The sequence below is a fragment of the Pelmatolapia mariae genome, linkage group LG16_19 (assembly GCF_036321145.2).
Source record: "Pelmatolapia mariae isolate MD_Pm_ZW linkage group LG16_19, Pm_UMD_F_2, whole genome shotgun sequence".
Classification (NCBI taxonomy): Eukaryota; Metazoa; Chordata; class Actinopteri; order Cichliformes; family Cichlidae; genus Pelmatolapia; species Pelmatolapia mariae.
In genome coordinates, this window is record NC_086241.1 from 62170064 (window position 1) to 62185708 (window position 15645).

General features: G+C 39.2%; 1 protein-coding gene across 1 annotated transcript in view; it reads right to left on the reverse strand.

The window, feature by feature from the left end:
* The window catches only part of babam2 (BRISC and BRCA1 A complex member 2), a 113862-nt gene that overhangs the window by 68024 nt on the left and 30193 nt on the right, over positions 1-15645 (reverse strand). Inside the window, exons 5-6 of the mRNA XM_063498207.1 lie at positions 9155-9349; positions 5813-5887 (exon numbers count right to left, since the gene is read on the reverse strand). Of these exons, the coding sequence (XP_063354277.1) occupies positions 5813-5887; positions 9155-9349 (270 nt within the window). The remainder of the gene's footprint in view (positions 1-5812; positions 5888-9154; positions 9350-15645) is intronic.

The following is a 15645-nucleotide window of genomic DNA, read 5'->3' on the forward strand; positions in this document are numbered from 1 at the left end:
GCAATAACAGAAATCTTTTGTACATTTTACTGGAAAATATTGTTGGGTTTTTTTTGTTGGTTTTTTTCTTTCCCCAAACACTGAAAAGTCTTATTTTAAAATTGTTATAATAATTATTTCCATTTTGCTGGGTTTAGACTGATTGTTGCGGATGTTTATACAGGCAGTATAAGTAAGATGGACGCAGCTTAAAAGTGAAGCTAACGTGAAAGTGCTTTAAAATCTGCCATTTTTTTAATGGCCAGCAGGGGGAGACTCCTCTGGTTGCAGAAAGATTTCTTTTTACATAAAAGTCTATGAAAAAATGTATTATTAAATGAGAAAGAAGGTGCTGATAGAGTGACTAGGGAAGTAAGTAATTTGAGACACAGAGTGAAACTCCATAGCAAATAGTCATGTCTAACCAGGGGTCACCTTTAGAGTGCTTGTTAAAACGCTACAAGCAGAGTGCCTGTAACTATAAAATGCAGGGAATGCAGGGCAACTGCAACAACGCTGAAATCTTGCTCATTACAGCTCAAGATATACAAGAAACTGAATTCGGGGTACATGCAGGACGACACACAGACCCAGATTTTACAGTAATAAACTGTCTGTGGCGATAACAGCTGAAACTATTACATTTTACATAGCACTGAGCACTTATATATTTAAAACATGTACAGTTTAAACTAACATGAAAAACAAACAAACTGGTAAATCTAGCTGGTGTTACTTTGTTTTATCCAACAGGAACATTTCATACATAAAACTGTCTAAAATAATTTATATTTGGAATTTTTTTTTTTTAATACAGGTTGTGTCTTTAGTTTTTTTGTGTGTTAATTTTAACACAATACTGGTTTAAAAAAATACCTAAAATATTTGATAAGTGTGCATTAAAGGTTTTAGTAACAGTACATCTGTTCATAATTAGGGAAAACAATTCCAGGAAACTGTCTAATTTATTTTTTTCTGACAACTACTTCAGTTTAAAAAATTAAAATGTTAACACAAGCAAATAAAATAATAAATAAATAAATAAAGCTATTGCTGAATATAATAAAACTAAAGTAAAATAGACGTACCAAAACTTGAATAAGTCATCTGTCCTTGACACTGATTGAAATGGCAGAGATTGTGGCTGAGGAGGAGAAATTGCTCAGTGAAGCTTTCATTTTTCAGTGCACACAAAGCTACACAACAGAGCAGATACCAGTTAGCTCACTAGGCTTGGGTCACCTGAGACAACCTATTAGATTAATGCTAACCACACATCCAACACGCAGACCACAGTCAGTTCGGAGCTGGTGAGACGGGTCAGTGCTTGTGGGGGAAACAAAACTCAAGTGAAGCGATAATGGCAGGTTCAGTCACGAATGTGGCATCACTCCACACTGATCAGCGTGGATATTTAGAAGCAAGTTGCCCCTGCATATAAACAGCGTGGACAGAGGACGGTCGGGCAGCAAAAGGTAGCTCATTTAAAGAAGAACTCAAAGCCTTTAAAAGAAAATATTCATGGTTGAAAAATAAACATTGACACCACCCATGTTGCGAAACCTAACCAACATGCATAAACGTGCTGTGCAGTTTGAGGTCAGAGGCTAGCGCTAAATGAGAGGGGATGAGTAAAAGCAGTTTTAAATGGGTGACAAGCAAGAGGTCAAGGTACGATCAAAGGATGAGACACTAAAACGGTGCCCAAGAGGACTCCATGGCCTTTAAAGGGGGAGAAAACTGCCAACATCCATCTGTGTGCATTTCACTCCCCTTCATCTCAGCGCTCAGCGTCCTTCCCACTCCTTTCGTTTTGACTATGATGGGCTGCCCCCTTTAAAAGAATGAAATAAATAAAGTAGCATTCCTCCCCCCTCCCTGAGGGTGGGCAGCCCATGCAGGAAGGTAAACATGTCCACTGTGGTGAGCTCAGACCACGCGGATGCATTGCTGCAGGTAACAGTCGTCCTCCACAGCTCTGTGCCCACCAGCAACATCTCAGCATCCACTAGCAGTGCACACTAGCCTATGTCTGAACAGATTTCCACTTCACTGCCAAACCGTCTCTCCTCAAGCAAGGACATCTACGGATTTGACGGGGAGGTTGATTCAAATCAGGGTCAACAGTCTTACCTCTACCTAGAGCACCTGGCTGATGGCGTGTATTCTGTCTGGAAAGCGTCACCTTTTTGACTTCTGAAGTGCCGTCTTTTTTTGTAAAGGCTTTCTATTAGACAGGTTGGAATTCATCTTGAAGGCTTAGTGGGTGTTCAGATGAAAACGGCCCCGCGATAAAATAATGCAAGGGGCTGAGCTGATGAGAAAAGGTTGCTTCAGGTAACGGTGAGACACTGGAGTACAATATCTAGTGAGAAACTGCAGTTTTAGTGGCACATCCACGGCTCTGAATAATAATGAGAGAGCAAAACGCTCCAACGTGGTCATTATTACTACAGTATGACACCGATTTCTGCGGCAATCACCACACCTGAGAACCATCGTGCCAGAAGCTCAAATCAAACAGAGATCTCCAAGTCAATTACTGGTGATCCTGTATAACACATTAAGTTAATTTTGTCGAGTTTGGTCATTCTATACAAAAAGGAGGATTATCCAGGATTATTGGTTAACGACTTGTGATTAATATGCTGATAACCAATGACAACATAATTTCATAGGCTTGTCATATCCAGATCAGCTCGAAGCTTCACTGGACTTGACCAGCTACTGGGTGACAACATGGAAGCTACATAAATCCTTTATACTGTCTGTGTCCTTGTTGTGTTTTTAAAGCAAACTCTTAAGGAATTCAGAAGAGCAACACAATCATGGCAACTACTCATTCGAATTTGTCATGAAAATCCAAAAGATGCGACATTTAGGCCCGCTCCTGAAAGCCTAAACATCGCTCTTCTGTCTGCGTTTATAAACTAGATGGCATTTTTTTTTAAACCCTCAGACTGTGACTGATTGCAGGCTGGTTGCCCGCACACCAGGTGAACTGTGTGATTCAAAAGGATCCAGACTAGATTTATCAACTGGTCACCACAATTACTTGCAATCTCCCTATGGATATTATAAAACCCAATGCAATCACCAAACAACCAAATTTTTCCTAGTTATTTTTACAGTAGGGTGAATGAACCATTAGCAAGTAAGTTAACGTTAGTTAGTACTAGCAATAAGAAAGCCTGTTTTACCTAAAGAAGCCATCTTGCCCAGCAGGTAGAAAATACAGTCAACAAAAGCAACTAATTCACCCCAACTCCCAGAACTGATATGGTGACCTAGGCATTTTTGAATCAGCTAACGAGATACATACAGTGTAGATAAGTTACAGCTAGCAGACTAACAGTTGAAAAACATACACAGAAGTACAACTTATCAAATTATTACACAAGTCAGTGAAATCCGTAACACTAAATTATATCTTGGTTCAAACATTACTGATTTTAACAATCAGTGAATCATGTAATGGCACAAAGCAATAGGTGTAAAAATATTAGTAACAGCTAACTTAGGGGAGGTCAGCCAGCTCACTGTAATGAAACATGTATCGAGTACTGGTAGCTTTGCCATGTCCAAGTCTGCTTTGGTGTCATGATAACGACACTCAGACACACAATATACCCTGGACTCTCAGATGCTGTACACGAGCTGGAAGTCTGGAAGCTTCACACAAACATGAAAGAAACGCTGACTTCCGCAGAGTTAACTATCACGTTTTTTTCTCTTGAAGTTATTCAGAGCATCTGCACATGTAAACAAATGAATCCATTAAATCACACACAATATAAACTGTTTACTCCAAATTCAATCATGAAAAAAAATGCATGCATGCAATCACAGTCAGCGACCCACAAGCTGAGGATAGCTGGAAATGTTGTGTTGGTGTACTATATTTACACACAGAATGACGTAAATAAAGAGTTATCCAGTGAAAAAAGAGCATGGGTGAAGTTCAGTTTAACTAATTTGTGATTCCAATGCTTCTTCTTGTGAGGAATACATAGGCCATGTCTGTCTCCTCTGTAAAAGTGCAGAATTACATCAAGTGCACGAATGTGCGTTGCACAAAAAGCAATCAACTTGAACTAATCGCACAACAACTGCCAAACTGAAAATTCAGGTCATCTATTTGGCGTACAGTACACTGATGTTCTTAGAGTCCAGCCTATACGCTGCATAATCCCGTTCCTCTTTTTTAATGCGTAGGTGGACAAGGTGTGGGCTGATGTTCATTACTTTCCTCTCTGCGAGTCGATACTCTTCCTTAGTCTTCAAGTGCTCCCTCGGTGATGCTATGTATACCCTAGCTGCCAAATACAGCATTATACCAAGTGTGTGTGTGTCTGTGTGTGTGTGCTCTCACATGTAGAGAAGAGAAAATGATAAGATGAGGGTGACAGGAATGCTCATCTACATCCAAGATTTGGTCTATAATAATATATGTAAATATGAAAGAGAGTTCTTCTTTGACAATATTGTTTCTCTGCTACAGAGCTACCACCACCCACTGGTGAAAGGTGTCAGTGTGTGCCCAGCTTCTGTAAATGACAGGAAGCATGTTGTTAAAAAAATGTCACCAACAGTGCTCTCTCAAGGGCTGAATCTAGAAGCTTTCCTGCCTCAAGACGTGCGGGGACCAACAAAAAAAAATCCACCATCACTGGTAATGTGAAATATGACTTTGGATGAGACCAGTCTCAGGGCTTCAGGTCTGACAGACATGGGGGGGCGGGGGGGGGGGGGGGGGGGGGGGGAGGGAATGACAAAGGATGATGATGGTTGCTGTTTCCCTTATGTTTACAATCATTTCGCCACGCAAACAGAGGCCGGGCTGAAAAAGGCCAGAGAGCCTCAGCCTCCTCAGCCGGCAGGCGGTTCAAAATCAGGGGACAGACTGAAAAGAGAACTAAGATGAGAGAGAGTGAGAGAGGGGTAAAGGCAATCAGAGAGAGAGAGAGTGAGAGAGAGCGAGAGAGAGCTAAGCTGCCTGCAGACACCACGCGGCTCAGAGCAGATCGACAGTGACGGCTGGCTGATTAGTCAACTCGCAGCCCCCAAGACTGAAGTCTGCGTGCACGCACACACATGCAGAGCTGCACTGGAGTTCATTTAAATAAATCCAGCTTTTATCAGTACTCAAAACACATGCACACACACCTAAACAAATGGATACTCATGACACCTGAAGGAGGCTCATGCAGTAACCTTGAGTCTGTGTATGCAGGGCTTGAATTTCAGTGCAGGATTGTGGGTATTTCATATTTTATGACTGATTCCTGCACACATAAAATTGTCTAGCCTAACCTAACATATAAACATAATTATGATGACTGCCCAGAAGTGCTGCAGAGGTAGACCGATATCCGTCCTGGACAACACCTTGTGCACTGCCTACAAAGCCTGTAAGGTCCATCTGCTGTTTCTAGGCATCTTGCTACCATCCGCAAAAATCTCAAATTTAAGAAGCTGAGACATACTCTGGATGCCATCAACTTTGAGCTGTGGAGTAATTTCTGACACAAATATGTTGTTTAATTCACCTGCTAAACAATTCTTAAGACCACCTTCTTTAATCTGTGTGTTATCATCAAAATTAGAAATGACAATCCTTATGCAATTGATGTTATTAACCTTCACTCTCAGCGTCATCAGGGAAAAGGTGAGGCAACAGTCTAAAAACGCATTTCAGTCACTCACAGCAATAAAAGGAGCTCAATTGTAAAATATAAGGTGCATGCATAGCAAAGACCATGAAAAGAACAGAGGAGACAATAGAGACAAGAGTGAAGAAAGCCATTAAACAATATCCTTCAGAATTAATTACCTTAAGGAGATAGATGGGGATGTTGCTGAAGTCCACGGGGAGTTTAAGAAGGAAACGAGCAGAAAACTCTCCTGTCTGGGGGTGAAAAAAAAAGGTAAATTGTAGTTCATGGAGTAGATATTTTATAATGCTCGCTTTTTTATATCAGTACTGAATGGACTAATACTGACTTTTAGTACTCTTGCTATGGTTTAACAGATGTGACATGTGACTTAAATATAACAAAAAATAACATTTTCAGATGAATACAGTCCTGAAAAACTAAGTACACACTTACTGCTTCTATAGGAATTAGAGGGTAAGAAGCAGCCAGGTACTGATATGAACTAGATGAACTGATTAAATGAAAGTAAGCATCTGTACAAAAGCAGAGGTTTTATGAGCTTGCTGGTCTTGAGCATTCAGTTTTCCTAAGAGTGGACATCCCAGCAAATTCACCTCAAGGTCTGACTGTAAAATTCTCAGGAAAATTGCAAAAGATCCAAGAACTCCAATTCTCCAACTCTAGAGACCTCAGTCAGTGAGTTAAATGCTAAAAACAAAAAACAATGAACAAGAATGGCCATTTGCCACATTTGGTGAAAATCTGACACAGCATGTCAGCAAAAACATCTCATATCAACTCTCAAGCACAGTGCAGAGAGGTGAGAGAGCAGAGGTGTTGATTTGGGATTATTTTGTAGCCCCTGGACCTGTTAATGAATCGACCACATACTCCTTTGTATACTTAAGTATTCTAGAGTCAAATGTAAGCTGCCCTTAGCCGTTTTCTGAAAGCTAAAGCTTTTAAAGCAACCCAGTCAAAGACGAGACCGCAACTTGACTAAAGGGCTGTGATGGGAAAATTTCTCTGTAACAACGCGAAAGACTAGACAAGTGATACAGAAATAAATCGCTTCAAGATATTGCTGCCAATAGTAGTTCAACAAGTTGCTAAATTATGGGGGTTATTGTAGTTTTTCCTGGGACTGTAGACCTCTAAGTTGGGAGGTTTTTTTCTTCCTCATTTGCTCTAATTTGTACATTTTTCCCTCATTACGTGGCCTCACAGATGATAAAATTCAGTCCATATTTTCTCTTTTTCCATTTCTTGGAATAAGACATGTTCCCCACAAAAAATTAAACTAATGATGTTTGCATCTGTAACCATGTTTTAAAAAATAAACTTTTTAAAACGCGGGACACTGACGCACTCTTGTTCTTTAAAGTTCCAAACTAATTAAAATATCTTACCTGAATGACCTCATCTTTTGCTGTGACATAGTGACCGCTACAATACAACACTTGTTTGGCTTATTTCTTTCACTGGCTTCATCAAACTACATTTTATTTAAAATAATACCAACACTGTATTTGAAGTGTTATATGTTATATGCAAATTTATGCAGTATGATGTTCCAAGGCCAAACACTGAATCTAAATGTACAACCTGTGGTGTAAGCAGATAACTGGTTTGGTTATTTCCACTGTACTTTCGGATAATGTCTTCACACAATAAAACAGAAAAATAAGAATTACCTGAAAATCTGTAATAGCACAAAAAGCGCAAATTAAAATTCACACAGTTCTGACTTTTATACACTGGAGTAGAGAGTCTTCTTACCTGATGTTTTCCCTGAGGCTTGCAAACAAACTATGTGTAGTTAGAGATCCAGACACATGAAAAAGTATGAAATTGCAGAAAGTACAAGTGTCTATGTGTTTTCAGGTTGTGTTTGCCTGTAACTGTGACCAAGATGATGGTAAATAAAAAAGTGCTAACATTTTCTTGCCGCTGGATGTGTTTCATTGCATGCACGGTGCCTTCATACATGTGCAGGCCACCCATATACGCCAATGGCAGCGCAAGTATATTTGCCATTTTCATAGATGATCACCTTGTTCTTATTTGAAAAGCAGAACTGCTGCTACCAGCTGTACCGAATGAGCCCTTCCTGTCTTGTGTTTACTCATTGACCAACACATTTTAGTTACTTTTTCCACACGTGTTGCCTACAGTCTGAGGCACAAATGAGAATATGATCTTTAATTTCTCGTAACATCCTCATTTGTATTTGCTGTTTGCTGAAGGGCCATCAGTTCCACTAATGGCGTGTGCACTTCAGCGGCTTTTGATTATTCAGTATTGTTAAATAAAATCTTGTGTAAGTGTACCGTTGCTGGGAGCGGTCTGTTGGCTGCTGAGGTCATGTGACGTCAAATGAACAAAAGATAGGCCCTGGAATGCAGAACTCTTAAATACAGGAAATGTCGAAATATCTTGTTTGTTTCACTTGACATTTGCATTAGCTATTTGGTCATTTTGTGTTTGATTGTGTAAGTTAAAACAACTATTAAACTAACTATAATTTGTCAGCATTTGCTTCCCTTGTGTGTCAAAGTCAGTCTAGTCAGGCACTGTAAAAGTTCCCCTCTGTTTCTTGTCTGTTGAGTCTGTTTTGATCAGCCTGGTCTGAGTTTATTTTGCTAAAGTGTCATGTTACGCTGGCATTTTAACTTGAGTGTAGTTCTGTTTATTTGACCTTCTTCAGATCCCAGAGCAATTATCTGACTTTTTTTACGTTTCTTTATAACGAGCTTTTGAGTTAAATAAAATATATTTGCTTTAAGACCTAATTGTACTTGTCGTGCCTAGCCAGCTCAGTCCCTCAGAGTGACGGGCAGAATAACGACTACCCTCTCCACTTGCACTCCGAGGTGGAGTCTGAGCCTGTCCACCTAACAAGAGATTTGCTGGACAGGCAGCTTCATATATTGTTTACTTATTTACTTGCAATTAAAATACTTGCTGAGGAGTGCCTAAAAAAAAGGTATAATTTTATAATCCTTTTAAGCATGGGTGTTCCTGCTTTCACACGCACTAACATGTGTACACAAATGCACACTGCCAAAAATATAGTTTAATTCTGTGGGAGGAATGAGTTCACAGAGATATAAGAAAAGGAGTTAGAATATTGCACCCTTTAAGATTCACAATGGTGTAGTTTCTCAGTGCAAGAGTATAATGGCCAAGATGGGCAGCAGTTTAATCAAATACACATAATTTTGTGCATAAGACACAAAATAAGTTTAAATCAATACACAAGATCAAGATTTTAATGCAAAACATCCAGATTTTAAACTTCAAAATTAAGAATGTGCTAATAAAGTCAGAAAGGGTTAACTGTCACAGCTCTCTTAGGCCAAACAGAGAAAATAATACAGACCAACAACTGCGTTGTAAATAAGAATATACCAGTGGAAACCTTTCCTCTGTGTTTCTTTTTAACTGCTACCACGCAACTCTTGTTTTCTTAAAATGCAAAAACTTCACAATCACAAAATTCCTAAACAGGAGCTTACCCAGCTGTTCTTGCGTCCAGCATAAATCTCCATGTTGCGGCCGTAGTTGGGGTCTTCCAGCAGGCTGTCATACTCAAAGAGCAGTCTGGAGCTCTCACGCAGACGCAGGCACTGGTAGTGATGGTACTGCTGGATGAGCTCCTTCACCAGCTGGAGCAGACATTCAGGATTCCCAGCATCCCAGTGGACCAAGTGCTGAAGCAGACACCAGAGATGGTATATCAGGAAAGATATTAGACAGCCCATCCATCAACAAGTCCATGTTAACATGTGAAGTCTGTAGTCTAAGTATAGTGTTCCCTCGCTATAACACGGTTCACCTTTCGCGGCCTCGCAGTTTCGCTGATTTTTTTTTGTGTGCAATTTTCCATGTTTTTTTTTTTTTTTTTTTACAGCGCATTGTATTCTGTGTCCTGATTGGCTGTAGACCACTGTCAATCAATCTCATGCCGTGTCTGCTGTACAGTACAGAATGCGTTCAGCTTGTCAGATTTACATAAATCTTTGATCGCTAGCAGTGTGACTCTGAAGTGCTGCACTGTATGTTTGGACGTTTTCTCCCCAACAAACACAACACTGTCGACGAAACGTCGTCACCTGCGGGTGCCTTTGGTTTCATTCTATGATACTGGACTTATTTTTCTACGAAGGTTTGAACTTTGAGAGTGTTTAAACAAGAGAGAAAAGTTCGTGAGAGAGAAAACGTTCATGCCTGTCTGAGAACAGTGTATAAAGTGTGTAGTGAGGGGGTTTTACAGCCTTAAAACATCTATAATAATTGTAAAAAATAAAGTTGGCTACTTCGCGGATTTCACCTATCGCGGGTCATTTTTGGAACGCAACTCCCGCGATAAACGAGGGACCACTGTATATGCTATTTTGTTCATACAAATATTTAAAATGTGTTTATTTTGTAATACAAATGATTGAAAATGATTGTTAATGGCATTCATATTTTAGAAAATCTTTTGTAGATAAAGGAATCAGTACAAGCATCATGATCACAAACAGGACCATTTAAAAAACAATTCTTGAATAAAATATAATGGGGTGATAAATGAGCTAAAACAACTTGGTTGCTTGAGACCGTCAAAGCAACTGACCAAACAGCCATGCCTTATCCTGTGGTGGTGTACAAAGTCCAAATAATATAATAATAATAATAATAATAATAATAATAATAATAATAATAACTTAGATTTGTATAGCACCTTTCAAGAAACCCAAATAAAAGTGAGAGTGTAGAGGATGAAAGGATCAAACAAGGGACTTTCATCCATGTTCAACGTGAAACCAAAAGTAAATGTGGAGTTATTATTTTTAGACAAAAGCATCTTTCATTTTCAGTTACTTAAAGAAAATATCTGTTGACAGTTTGGTTAAGGTGTTTTTGTGCTGCAAAACTCTCGGATCACAAAAACTTTGAAACTGTAGAATGTGGTCTTTTCATTTGAAAAACTAAATCAAACAAAAAAATGATAAAAGATAAAAAAAAAAACAAGACAACAAGACGTTTTGTCTACAGGTAACCTTACCTATTTACCATTATCTTGGGATAACACATAAGAAAACGCATAAACATCTTAGGTAACACAGATGTTTTGCCTCTACTATGTAGACAAGTAATGCTGTAAGTAATGCCAATTTTGAGTCAGTAAAAACTCTGACAAGGCATAATAATGTCTTTATCCCCATATCCATCATATTCCATCTGCACACTCCTCAAATATATCAGCACAACCTGTTGGAAAATTATAGACTAGAATATAGGTTATTTTGAAAGGAGCAATCATGGAACGCATCACCATTCAATCTTCTCTCTCTGAAGGCTAAACAGGAAGTATTTTGGAGCTCATGGTATTACAAGCATATATAGAAGTGGACATCTAGTTTAATCCCTATTTGGGGTGAAGCATTGCTGTCAGCTAATCTCCAATTTTAGCAACATATTCCAAATTGGTTACAACAGTGTAAAGTGTTGTTACCCAACTGAAAATAGTTGCATAGAGAAAGAAAATAATACTACAGTAAAGACAGACCTTAAGAACATGGTAGTGGGGAAAAAACTGGTTCATCTTGGAAAAAGGTTAGTTGCCCAATTCTGAAGAGCCTACTTCCCATTACAGATTGAGGAGGAAAGGGTTGTGCTAAAGGATGTCCTGTGGCCACATTTAAACTGATATGGAAAAGTACTGAGTCTGAACTGATGTACGTGCCACATTTCTGACCTCTGTTGCCACAATGATTGAAGATTTTGGATAACAAGGCAGTTTGTATTGTCAGGATGCATACAAGAGCCCAACCGCTTAATTTACTTATCTGATTTTACTACAGTGATTAAATATCTGGTGTTTGAATAGATTAGATTTAGTACATGTCTAAATGCTCTGTTGTGAATCTCTCTTTCACCAAACTCAGTTTTAGTCATCACAAGCAGAACTTGACCCTTTGGGACCAATATGCAAATTTACAGGATGGAGCTACAACCATCTGCCACATGTGAGTGAGCAGAACCAACCAAACATGACCGACTGGTCTAATTCTACCAAATAAAATAAAATAAATTGCCCTTTTTCCCCCTCACTCTGAAAAAGAACCCAATCACTGATGCGCAAGGAATAAAATAATTAGAATTAATGTGAACAACACCGTGCAAAAAATAAACAGCAGAAAACATGTCAGGTCTAATCAAGACAAATGGATGGCTGCGCTCTTGACAATGAATGTTGTGAGAGCTTTCTAACAGAGATGCAAATCAAGACCAAAGCAAAGAAAAATAAATTACTGAATTAATGAGTCTACCTCATTGTCTGGACTGGAAAAGGCTGTGCGTGTTTAAAGAGATTCAAATGATAATTTAAAATTGCTCTTTGACGAGTGGCCATTTGCCACTTCTAGTTTTTACACAACTGCTGCCTTGTTCACAATCATCCAAGGTGATTAGATACAAGTCATTTTGGAAAAGGTAAGATTAAATCTGCCAGCGGGGAAACTTTTTCTCCCCAAAATATTTAACATGCAGACGATGAGGAGGGGAGGGAAAGGGGTCGAATGAACATTTTGGTTTAAGGATGATGGCCGTCTCATGCAGCCCCCTGGTCCTGAAAAGTGAAAGTGAGTCTCCATTCTGAAACTCATTCTCATTCTGAAAGTGAAATACTGCTGGCAGATTCAAATTGTGGATAAGTCAGAACCAAGTAATGCAACTTGATGACATAACCACACTGGCCCAAGTAAATGTGAAACTTCCCCAACCTAAATGATGAGCAAGCTGGAAAAGGATGCCTTTTCAGTGAGCACTGAGTAGGTGGAAGGATTAATAGGTGCTGGGAATGCCATAACCGTTAACATGCATTATATTAAGGCATCAAAATCAGGATTTATTTGACTTGCATTAGCTTGTCTCCTCAACTGTCTGTCTCCCTCCTGGCAGTCCAATGGAGAAGGCTTTCATTGTTTCACAGCAAACCACAGCCTCTTTTTGTCAAGGGAGGAGGAATGACAAGGGCAGGCTAAACAGAGACGGTGACCTCATCGTCCTGACCCACCAGTGGTTACCAGCAATGCCGGGATTCCCGAAATAAGGGGGAGATGAAAACAAGGATGGGCATTGTCCAAAAGAAGCATTCAGTGCCTAGGGGTAGGAGGGAGCTGAAACCGAGGAGAGACTGAGGAAGTGCTGTGTCAGGATTGTGACACAGAATATCAGCAAAGCTCCACTGAGGAGGGCGAGAGGGAGGGAGGAGGGATAGGAGGTGAGTGGATAGGGAGAGAGGGAAAAAAAAGAAGGCTAAAGAGCTCAGGCAAGCAGTCCAAGGCCAAAGAAACTGGACTGAGCCTAGGAATTTATACTCCCTGTGATAGGTAATAATAAACATGTGAAGTAAACTCAGTGAGAGAAAAGTATTTTTTAATCAGTCTTAAAATTAGACAGCTCTGATGGACATACCACAGAACTGCTGTTGAGAAAAAGCAAAGCAATAAGACAGGCTATTTCACAGAAACACTCCCTCAGTAATTACAGTTAAGGTGCCCTCAAGCTTAGTACTTAACCTCTCTTTCAGTGGAGCTATTCATTGGCCAATGACACAAGGGCTGAGCTTCTGTTGGGTGGCTCCCAGGTAAAAGAGACTGCTGCTGAAAAGGTTGACTTTGCCCTGCATGAAACTGCTCTGTGCTCAGGCATTCATTTAGCTGGTTTTGTAAGGAACACTCCAAAGTGAAAGTGATCATGGATACTACAAAGCTGCTACAGTTAATATTATGAATATATGTCTCAGTTTCTACCTGCCTCACCCCAAACGGTCACGGCACATTGCTGTGCCTCCTTGAACCCAGTTCTGCTGGAGGTTTCTTCTTCTTAAAAGGAAGTTTTTCTTTCCCACTGTTGCCAAAGTGCTTGCTCATAATATGATCATATGATTGTTGGGTTTTTCTGTTTTCTTTGTATTATTGTAGGGTCTTTACCTTACAATATAGAGAGCCTGCTGGAGCCTGTTGTTGTAATTTCTGTTGCCCATAAAGCCTAAAAGTGTTCCAACACATGCACTTTCAACATTCTGAGCGAATCACTTTGGGTTTTTGTTTATAGTTGCCCTTTTGCACAAAATCATTTAAGGCCCAGTCAGACTGGCTCAGCTGTTTGTGTTCACACAAGCAGCTCCGCCTGGTATGCATGTTTTAAAATCATAGAAGTATATAAAAGATGAAAATAGCAACCTGGACGTCACACAATGGTTTGTAAAGTCCCAGTACGAAGCCTCAGATTGAGCATTATTGTAGTCGGCATCTCTGTTTTTTGAGCCCAGGTATCACAAGCGAGGCATCGATGTGACTGAGAAACTGAGGGACTCTGCATTCTGAATTCTAAAGCATACACTGCTCCTTTTTTGACTCCAGTGGGGACCATAATTTGCAAAATGAGCACTTGAAACTGGTGATTGAAGCCAATAACCTCATCAGAAAAGTGTTTACCAAAGTCACAAATCAAGGAAGCAGAGGACTGTTTTCCCATAGATTTCTAAACAACCAGATTTAGTTTTTCCATCCAGAGGATTCATCCTCTGAAGGCCATTTGAAATGACATTTTCAGGACATTATGTCCATCTTCTAACCTTACAAAACACATTGAAAGATGCTAAGATATTTCACTGGTGACCACGCTGCTTTGTTATACATTTCATTGAAGTAGAATGTCAAAAGATCACCAATTTCAGTGGCAAACCTTTCAGTTGATGCTTCATAAAAGCTTTAAGCTGCTGGTGGTGCAAATGAATACTCAGGGGATCTAAACATTATATTCTTATGTTCTGGGGAAAAGCTGTAGCATATTTTAATGCATTTAGTCCACTTTTATCAAAATTTTTCACATTCATGGCATTCAAAATCTCACCAAAATATTATTCATGCAATGAGCATAAATATATTTAACCAAGGTACTATAGTTGAGATAATTTAGACTGAATCAAAGTGTTAAACTAACTTATGGTCTGACCAACAAAGCATCCAGCACTGCTTCTGAACCAGGCTGTTAGGGGGGCTAAAAAATGTATAGTTAAAAACAGTGAGTGCACTTGTCTTTGTCTCATATTGTTCGAATGTTCTGACTTTGAGTTAACAAGGTAGAGCTTGAATGCTGCAGAAAAACATTGGTCAAACATAGACGCAAGCAGAATGAAAAGCACTGAGCCAAAAAGCAATGTTCATGTGTTGCAATGTGTGTGTCTGTGTGTGTAGACATGAGAGTCTGTACAGACTCTTCACTGAATTGATTTTACACGCTCTGCTGAAGGCTGTGTGTGCCAAAAGAAATCTATGTGTATTTTTTTTTCATGAATAGGATAAGCCCTGCGGAAAATGTACAGATTTGATACATGGAAAAAAAAACAGCAAAAAACAAAAGATGCAATAGTCACAATCTAGGCTATTTGAAAGCTAAGATTGAACATCTGATGAGATGAAGTGGGGAAAAAAATCCATCTATATGCCCTCTAGATCAGTCTGTATGGAAGTCACACATCTTTCTTAGGGCTTTAACCACAGGGGGTAGCTATCATGGTCTCAACAATAGTCCCCAGTTCAATCTGGACCTTATAATCCAATTATTTTGTCACAACACAGTGGCTAAACCTGTGTCAAAAGATTAAGCCTAACCTTGGCTGATGATAAAACCAGTCACCTTTAATAAATAAAAATTGATACCTTCCATTTTTGAAAAGAGCTCATATCTGTAAAGGAAGCAATTTATAATCGTATTACCTTAAGATATTAGGATTTGATTCAATATCAATGTTAAAAACTGCAGATTAAAAATATATTGGATTAGCATTAGGATTTAGCATTTTGGAGGTATTCATGTGTCAGCGTGTCCAAGTCAATGCTGAAAATACAGTCAAAATAGCTTAGACATAAATATTATAGAACACTACGCCTTTTAAAAGAAAATGCTACTTCTTTCTGCCTATTGATTAATTTACTCAAATTACAGCTTG